Genomic DNA, 9939 nt, shown 5'->3' with positions numbered 1-9939 from the left:
CTCCTGTCCTCAATCTTCACCTGCGGGCGACCAGCATTTTCTTTGCAGCTTCTCCCTTTTCCCTACGAGGGTTAGTGGCCTTGGAAGACCCCCCCCCCACCCCTCCTCGAACTCAGTACCCGATTCTGTGACAGCTTTGTTCCCTGTGCCATTCGCCTGCTAAACTCGCAAGATTCGGTCTTCTTGCCTTGCACGCATATACATCCGGACTAGACGGGGTTGTTTTTCTGTGTCCTATAATAATATATGTGGGTAATATATGCATAATTTTGTATTTTTTTGTCATGTTTATGTAGTGTAAAATTGGAGGTGGGTGACCCTTTGAGAGCTGTATGCAATGAAACTTCATTTTAATATATGACGATTAGGGTACATTCAAAGAGACCATAAAGTTTATTCTATTCTACTCTATTCTACTCTAATTGCTATTCTATTCTATTAATATTCTACTGTACTGTAGTCTATTCCTCTAATTCTATTCTATTCCTATTCTATTCTACTCTACTTTTATTGCTATTCTATGCTAGTATTCTACTCTACTCTATTAGTCTACTGTAATTCTATTCCTATTCTGTTCTCTATCCTATTCTACAATCTTTTTATCTGTTCTCTTCTGCTTTCTCTTTTCTCCTCCCATTCCATCCCATATTCAATGTTGCCCATCTTTACGAGCGCACCATAGCTGACTTTGCAAACCAGGACTAAGCTACCTGGGTTTGTTCGTGTGTTGGTGTTCCGATTTGGCAGCCTAGAAGTGCAACTACCAAAGATACAAAGCGATCCACGTGCAATGCGCTTCCTTCTGAAACAGCCTCCCGCGTGTTTTGTGACCAGCCGTTGTGACCTCAATAAACCATGGTTAAAGGACGGCTTGATTCCACCCGTAAGCCCAGAGAGCTAGCGAATGCAACCGGTCCTCGCACTTGCACGGCGGGCGTTTTTGTTCTCTCAAACGGCCGCCAGTGACATTCTCCCCGTTGCGTCGCCCGGGCGGCGGAAGCGCCCGAAACCTCTCAGCGAGCCCAGCGGTTGCCAAGGGCGACGGGGGAGGCGCAGCCCCGCCCTCTCAAAACGGCCGTCTCCGTCCCCGTGGCGCCGCGCGCAAGGACGCGGTGGGCGTGTCTCGGCGCCGTCGTCGTCGCGGTGGGCGGGGCGGCCCGAGCGAAGGAGTCGCATCCAAGATGGCGCCGTGCGGACGTGTCGGGGCCCGGGGCCGCCGCGGGCCGGGCCCTCTGCTCCTCCTCTTCCTCGCGGCCCTCGGGCCGGCGCTGGCTCAGCCGGCCGGGGCCGCCGCCGCCGCCTTCCCGCCGCCGGGGCAGCCGCAGGGGGGACAGCCGCAGGGGGCGCAGCCGCCGCAGCAGCAGCAGTCGCCTCAGCTCGGGCCGGCCGTGGGCGGCGTTGGCGGCGGCGGCGGGCGGGCGCCCCGCGTCGGCTCCTCCGGCGGCTGGAAGCTGGCGGAAGAGCCGGTGTGCCGCGAAGACGTGATGCGCGTCTGCCCCAAGCACAGCTGGGCCAACAACCTGGCCGTCCTCGAGTGCCTGCAGGACGTGCGCGAGGTCAGCGGGCGGCGCGGGACCCCCGGGCGGGCGGGGAGGGGGAGGAGCAGCGGGACCCCCCCCCCGGCTGCCAGGCCTTTCTGAGGCGTCCGTGGATGATGGGACCTCGCTAGGCTCACCTAGGCAGGCTTGAGGGGACCTCCACGGGCGTTCCTTAAGCAACCTGGCCGCTTCCTTGGGCATCCTTGCTGGCCGAGCATTATGGGACACTTCGGGATCCAGAGGGTGGGTAGAACCGGCCCTGGGGGGGGGGCACAAAAAAGCTCCTGGCTTTTTCGGCCCTGCTGTGGATTTTAGGGTGCAGCCCCATTTCTGTGTAGGGGTGTCCTACCCCCACCCCCCGGCTTCCTGTGCTGCCCGGAGAGCCTCGCTTGGGCGGATCTAGTCCCCCCCCCCCCGCAGAGGTAGACCTGGCATCCCACCCGTGAGGTTTTTGCCTGGGCTGGGTGAGGTGGTCTTCAGGGGTCCTGGGAAAGACGCTTCCCTAAAAGCCGGTGTTGTTTCCTCTTTGGCTGTGCGACTTTGTCCCCCAAAAATCTACCCTGAGAGAATCAGGTGGGTGCAGGTGGCACAAGAAACACTTGTGGACTTTCCTCAGAACTTTTGGAAGTTCATTCAAGCAGCAGTAAGGAGGAAGCTTGGTTCCCACCTGACTGGTGGATTTTTTAAAAAAGCACCCATTGACCCACAGCCAAAGAAGAAGAAAAAGTTGGATTTTATAAAGGTTATTTGGGGCCTCAGCTTTTCCAGTTTTCAGTGGTGCATCATCTGCTCGTTTATCCTTACTGACCAGGTTCATTTTTAACTTTGGTTAGCAGAACAGACAACTGAATTCAGGCATTTAAAACCACTGATTTTATTAGAAATAATTTCTAAAGGAACATGAACAAATATGTCTGCTACACAGATTAAATTGAAAGGCTTATTATTTGTGTCATGATGCTTTAAGAAATGATTGCGGCTAAGTTTCCGCTCTTTCCGAGTTCTTCTGAATAGAAATTACTTAACATTTTTATTCTTATAGTGTTCCATTCATAAGAATGCAAAGTATGGCAATTTGTGAAATGGGCAAGCAAAGAATGAGCTCTAGATTAAGAGCACAAACCAGCCAATCTTGATAGGTTTTACCGGAGAAAGCTGAAATGTATCTTTGTGCTGTCTTTGTTGGTTTTTTTCTCTCTCAAATATTTGAATAACTTCAAAACTGTTGGGTGGGGTGAAGCCAGTAATATGGTACTTTTAATAATAATACCAACATTGGAAAAAGTCTCAGTGAAAAGATTGTAATCAATCTGTTTGACTGAATGTAAGAATGGGAAGACATGTTTAACTCATGAGGTGGAGTTTTACTCCTGCCCCCCCCCCCCAGTCTGTCCTTAATTTTTTGAAAGAAGACAAGACATTCTGTGGGGCAAGATACTATGTTCTGCTTAAAAAGGACACTCACTACCTGATCACATAGAATCCTGAGTTTGGTTAAGCAGGAGAATAATGTTTTTTGTTTTATTGGGTTTACTTTCAGGCATCACAGTCACAAAATGGGCAGCATTTTATTGTAGGTTCAGATGAGATGGTGCTGCTAGTAAGTATTGGCAAGAGCCTGATTAGCACATAGCACCACTTAATTTAGTTTTCTTTTGAATTATAAAATGGATAATCCTCCTAGGAAGAAAAATAAGGCTTACAAACAGGTTTTTAACTTAGTGTGAACCAGGCCAATTGTTTCTAAATTCTAGATTCTGATATGGAATTGTTTTGTATCTGTTTGCTCTGTTAGAAAAGTGTTCAGTACTAACAGTTACATTAGTGTGCTGACAACTTTTATCTGCACTGGCTACTTCGGGTTTCCTTTCATTGCTATTGCAGGAAAGCTGTGTCTACTGTGACCAAAAAACAGGAGGAGTCCGAAGCCTTTTTTCTAACGCATTGTATTGAAAGGCTTCTTACAAAGGTTTAGCGCTTTTGAGTCAAATTTGTTAGTCAGAAAAGGTCTTACCAGATTCCTTGATATTTTTTTTCATTCTAAAACTATGAATATGAAAACCACAGGGGGAGGGGTTCTGAAATCGGGAAATGTCTCACTTTCTGGCTGAACTAAGTGTAAAGGAAGCAAAAGTGATGTGGAAGAAATAGCTAGTTACTGAGGAAATCAATGTGAATATCTGTGTCCTTGCAGACAGCTAGCTTCCTTGGCGTCCACCAGATTGCCTATGTTCCCAGATTTTAATATAGTTGCTGGCTTTTCTAATTTAAAGCAGAGAGACATTTAAAGCGATTTCCCATAAAACACCAGCTTCTCTCATGAAATGCCTCAAGTGGGCCTCAAAATGTCCTTAGGAAGCAAAACTAAGTTGTGCTTTAGTGTGTCGTTTGGAAGGGTGGTGTCTCCCCCAGAGAATGGGCAGTGGTAGAGTGGGAAGCCAACCTCACCAGTTCACCGCTTGGTAAATGGTGGTATGTGATTGGTCATACACACCGTGGCAGCTCTTTAATGAATTGTCAGAAATGTGGTGGCAGTCGCTATTTGAACACCCACAGTTTTGTCTTAGACTTCCAAATGATCCCCTCATCCCTAAAAGTTGCAGCCTTAGGCTCAATTGGTGTTTCCATTACCCATGCTCTTGGTGCTTGCAATACTCCTAGAGGGGCAGGGAAAACTATTTTTCATCTCGTGTAAGAGAAGTGTAACGTACGTTAAGTACAGCACCTTGTCTGATGTCACGTTAAGTACAGCACCTTGTCTGATGTCGGTTCCACCCTGCATTGGGATGAATTGCATCCTGAGTTCTAGTTTGTTCTCCTGTTTCAAACAGTAGATCTTAGTGATCTTGTACTGAATTGTAATACTTATTTTCAGTGTGAATGACAGTGAACGAGCCAGTGGATTGTGGTTTTTGTTTTTAGATAGTGGGTGTTGTTTTAGATTTTTAGTTTACAATTTATACTTTCAATAGTTTCAAAAGAACAGCATTATGTTTTAGATGTACTGTCATGTAACAGCAATCTTAACACCTACATAATACAAGGAAGAATATTGCAGAAGATCATAGCAAATGAGGGATGATATAAGACAGTAATGGTGGAAGGTATAAGGTCTCCTTCCTTGAGCAGAGGGTTGGACTAGAAGACCTCCAAGGTACCTAATAATGATTATAAGAGACAGGTGCTCTGGCTGCCTAAATCTTTTACGGCACCAGTGAATTCTTGAGGAATTCTGGTTTTACAGTTAGTTTTCTAGATATGATACTTCCATATAAACTGTGAACTGCACAGACATGTCAGCTGAAAATGTTTCTTAAGTTTTGGAATTTGTTCTTTTGCTTTCTTATTGTCAGAAAGAAAGTTTAGAAGGAGCTTGAATGGTTAGGGAACTGATTGCACTGAATTTTAGGGAATGCTCTAGTACTTAAAGGATACAACTGTGTAACTCTTTTTGTGACGTGGAATTCTTTATGAAAGAATATGCTGTACTGTACTGTGTATTCTAGAATATTGTAGTAGTAGCTGGCAGGTTTGTTCTTCTAGAGTTAAAACCAGTAACAAAATTTGCATGTGCCGTTGAAATCCTACATTGGTTGTCTTATAGTTCTGTGTAATTGATTCCTGAAGATCTTTTGAAGATGCCTCCTCCCTTCTCTCCATATAGCGTATAAAGCAGGGGTGTCAAACTTGTCAGGCGACATATCACAACTTTCCCCCCTTCGCTAAACGAGGGGTGGGCATGGCCAGTGTGTGATGGGCTGCGGGCTGCGAGCTTGACTCCTGGTAATAGATGTGTCTGCAGGTTATGTAGGGGGAAAAAACCAAGATGGTGCCATCTCAATGCAGTCAAAGTTGCCTAGTTTTTGTGTACATTGTGCACAAACAAGTAAGTGGCTGAGCTTCAATTGCACCATCCATGGCCACATTGACTTTTTTTTTAAAAAAAAACCATATTCTCTCTTGTTTCCAAGACCTCAAGAGTAGACATTACCTTTAACAAGTTGAAATGGCTTCAGTCCCTTCAAAGTGTTTATTAGGATTTAATATGAAATGGGCTTCATGTAGGAAATCTTACACGTAACAACAGTTTTCTGAGCTGAAGAGAGAGACTTCTACACGTCTGTCATTCTACAGCTGAAGCCCCAGAGAATGGAAGACCGTTAGTTCTGATGTTGGTCTTTCCAGCATTTTGTGACATTTAATCCATCTGTCCGTACTTTGCAACTGCCAGATATGTTGGACAACAACTCTTAAAGTCTTTTGCTGTTAAATGGAGATAAGTAGCAATCTTTGCATGAGAAAGGGATACAGAAGAACAGAGTTGGAAGCGATTGGGGTGATCTTCTAGTCCAACCCCCTGCTTCGTGTCAGTCCCACATCATTTGGTTCTTACAAGATGCTCAAGAAAGGATTATGAAAAATCTGAAAAAGTTTAAATGCTCTTATCTCATTATGTAATATAAATGTCAGATATTAAAGTAAAATAGATTAGTTTCATCTCTACACATGAGGCTGGATCCAGATTGAGCCCTGCCTAAAGCATACCCTATGAAGTAATTGGCTCTAGAATAATAAATGAATTATAGCTCGTTTATTTAGCAATAATACTTTATTAAACTTGTATGCTACATGAACTGAACAACTATATGATGCACAACAACCAGACATTAAAAATTACCAATAAAATCAATACAAGATAAAAGATGGCAAGCATGAGGAAGCAAGTGGTCTCTCTCCTTCTCCAAAGGACTGGTTGGAGGTCTTCACAGCTCATTTGATCAACAGCAGAGTCAGAGCCATCTGGATTGGGGGACGGACGGGGGTCTTTATTCCAGGGGGCAGGCACTGCTACAGAGAAGGTTCACTTCTGGCGTCCCGATAGATGACATAGTTTAATTGAAGGAACCTGAAGCACACTAATTCTGCAGGATTGAATCAGTGTGGCATATACTATTGAAGATGTTAGGCCTTTCAGGAACCAGGCCCTGTGCCTTGTAGTGCTTTGTAGGTTACAAACAACACCTTGAATTGCACCTCACCCAATGCAGCTTGTGAAGCTGCCACCTTCTGGATCAGTTGAAGCTTCTGGGTGGTCTTTAGGGACAGCAAGTCTATTCCAAGTTTACAAATTAGTCAAACCCAGAGAATGACTACTTACTTCGTTATGGATTTATGATTTTCAAAATCTATGCAGGACCTTTGTTTTAAAATTTTCCCCTTGTTTTTCCCAGTATGACTCAAGTTATATGTTAACATCCTTTTGAGAGTATATTATTTTGTATTGCCTTGTATCTTAAAAAGTTTATCATATAATAGTTTTCATCTTTTTTATTATTCAGTAACTTATTGAATTCAGAAATTACCTGGGAGTAATTTTATTAAATGAACATTCTCACTAAATATTTATATAGTTATGCTTACCTGTTCCTTTTCTTGTCATCTTCCATGTCCATTCCCATATTTTTAATTGTTATAAGTTAAGATATTAAAACATTTTCCATGGTTTTGAAAACTTCCAGAGGTGTTATATCACCATGCAGAAATCAACGATCCATTTAGATGGTCTTAAGTTGGTGAGATAGTTTGGATAAAAACATAAAACATGAATTTGATTTCTTACTTGACTGGATACAGTACTTATTTTTATACAGACAGGATTCAGTATCATACACCGTAACACACGTTACGTCCAGATTCTGCTGCTTCTAATCTCAGGCCATAGTTCCTCGTCGTCTGTTTTTTTTTCTCCTCCAAGTTAGGAGATGCATTGGCAATCTCAAATTCTGATGGGTAAGGAAGGCCCTGCCTAAACAGTTCAATTTTTATGGCTTCTGGTCTTGTCCCTCATACTGTGATCAGTTTTGTTTGTAGTATTTGGGAAACAGCTGTAGATTAAATTAAGCTTTAGTCTTGCAGGCAAAACAGGCAAAGGTTGGAGTCACCATTTGAATAAATAGCAGAGTTTGCAGAGCTTTCTTTAATCTTCAGCTCAGGTTATGAATGAGGAAAAGCAGCAAGACTTAGAGACAGCCTCTTTCCCTGCATCCAACCATAGAAGAGGCCACCTGGTTCCTTAAGCCTGTTTCCTAGCACACAATTAGGAACACCTAGACTGCGTCTTCTGTGCCAAGAGGAGGGGTGGGGAGGAATACCCCAGTTCTTAATTCCTTTTCAGTTCAATAAATCTCAAGTCGGCTTGAATCAAGAATGCAAACACCGAATTAGATTATTGTGTCCCCTGCTAAGTACTGGTTGTAAAAATACTCATTTTTAAAAACCCTTTTCTGTAAATAATTGTGCTCTTTTATTAAAATATGTAAAGGTCTATTAGCCCTTCAGACTCTTGTGTGGCTGTCATGTACCGTAGTTCTTGATTGTGGCTTATGTGGTTTTGGCATGCTTTAAAGTTTTAAGTCCTACTTGCCAGGATAAATAGCTAACTGAAAGACTAAAATGGCAAGTAACAAGGAAATGCAGGGAAACTAAAATAACAGTGAAGCATACAGAGCCTTAGCTTAAGAAATACAAGCAGAGAGCTCAGAATAGAAAGGCTCAGACCCTTTGTTTAATACAGGGGTGTCCAAACTTGGGAACTTTAAGACTTGTGGACTTCAACTCCCAGAATTCCCCAGCCAGCATGGCTGGCTGGGGAATTCTGGGAGTTGAAGTCCACAAGTCTTAAAGTTCCCAAGTTTGGACACCCCTGGTTTAATAAATAAAAATACCATATTTTCAGTTATTACACCAGATAAGGTTAATCGATCCAGTTTTTGTGAAGATAAAAATGAGAAATGTACATTGACATAGTGGAGTATAAGTAGTTCTTGATTTATGACTGATCATTTAGTGACCATTTGGCGTTACGACAGACTTTCTGGGAATATCTATGACCTGGTTACAAAGTTCTGACAGCGTCCTCCCCCTGTGGTCTCCCTTCCCTCCCCACCCTCTGAGCCTCCCATGTAAGTACATGTTGGGGGTTCATCAGCCAGCCGGCATAAATGAGCATTTGCAGCATCCTGCTATCACATGACTGGGTTTTACAAGGTTTTTTTTTTTTTTTTGCTGAAAACTGGTGTTTATTTCCTATTTTTGATCAAAATGGCCCACAGCAAATAATGGGTTTGCCTTACAATTGTGACATTCACTTTAAAACCAATGCAAAAAAAGTTCGTAAAATCGATTTGGTCACATGGGTGACTCATTTTTATGACTGTTACGACTTCTGATCATAACGGGCAGACTCTGACTGTTGTAAGTTGTGGGTTATCTGTATTTGTTGATTTTGTATCCCCCCCCTCTTTTTTTTTTAAGTGCCCAAGGCAAGTTTAGTACGGCTTTCTCTTTTATCTACACAACGGCAGCTTTGATCCCTTATCATCCCTTATCCTTATATCACATGGTGCAGCAGGGAACTAGAACTCACAGTCTCCTAGTTTGTAGTCCAATATTTGAACCACACCGCCATGCTGGTTCTTGGGCTGAAAGGAGTGACATGAAGATAGATTTCAACTCGGGTCTCTCTGATCCTAATCCAAGAGTTAATACAGATGCAATAAAAACATAATAGCCAATATGTTTCATTAGAAATCTTTCTCAGTGGTATATTTCCTCTAAATTTTATGATTTAGGATATTTGTAGAAGCCTTTCCTACTGATTTGCTGCAGCCATTTAGATAGTTGTTATGTTCATCTATAATAAACTTAGTGGGTCTTATTTCCTAGGAGACGGATGTAGGAATTGTTTGTGTTAACAGGAACTAAATAGATAGACATTAAAAGGGAATGTATATGAAACGTCTAGACAAAAATATTTAATGCTAGTTCACATTTAGATCTGACTTTGCACTAGTAGGTAAATCCAGATGTCAATCCCAGCCAGTGTAGCTGGTGGCAAAGGATGTTTTTTTTCTTGAAAACATCTGGGGGACACCCCGGTGTCTAGCTCTGGCTGAGAAGAAAGCGCTCTGTATCACTGATAAATTTTTAGGAGATGGGCTGTTGATGAGAATTGAGTCTGTAAGTCTTCATTTGATCTTAGATCAATAAACATGCTGAGCCTGAAGGCTGTTTGTGTAATTTATAGCCGTGCAGGTGTGAATACAATGGAGGACTGTTAAGGACGCTCCTTTTCCTCTGAGGGAACCAGCATAATGAAACATAAGTCCTTAAGAGATTCCACTGTCCTCCCTCTGTTGGGAAGATCAGAAGCATCGATATAGAATTAAAAAGAGCTTTCTTTCTCTCTGCTGCATTTGGTGTTCTGCTTTGTGCCACAGAGACAGGCGAGATTTCTGGATGAGCTCTTCTTCTGATAGAAGCGCCCTTATTTCAAAGCATGACTGACCCAATGAAGGAGTTAAATATTGATCAAAGATGCATAAACTGCTAATGAAAATAA

General features: G+C 43.0%; 1 protein-coding gene across 2 annotated transcripts in view; it reads left to right on the top strand.

Annotated features, from left to right (window-relative positions):
- Positions 1-1162: 1162 nt before the first annotated feature.
- The window catches only part of GLG1 (golgi glycoprotein 1), a 92265-nt gene continuing 83488 nt past the window's right edge, over positions 1163-9939 (top strand). The window contains exon 1 of one of the 2 annotated variants that reach the window (XM_081963010.1): positions 1163-1556. In XM_081963010.1, coding sequence (XP_081819136.1) covers positions 1182-1556 — 375 coding nt within the window. In that variant the 5' untranslated portion in view covers positions 1163-1181. The remainder of the gene's footprint in view (positions 1557-9939) is intronic. The other variant, XM_081963011.1, reaches the window with a different exon arrangement.

The sequence above is a fragment of the Natrix helvetica genome, assembly GCF_964273705.1.
Source record: "Natrix helvetica genome assembly, chromosome: 10".
Classification (NCBI taxonomy): Eukaryota; Metazoa; Chordata; class Lepidosauria; order Squamata; family Natricidae; genus Natrix; species Natrix helvetica.
Note: the sequence above shows the minus strand (reverse complement) of the source record. Positions and strands in the feature narration are given on the sequence as shown.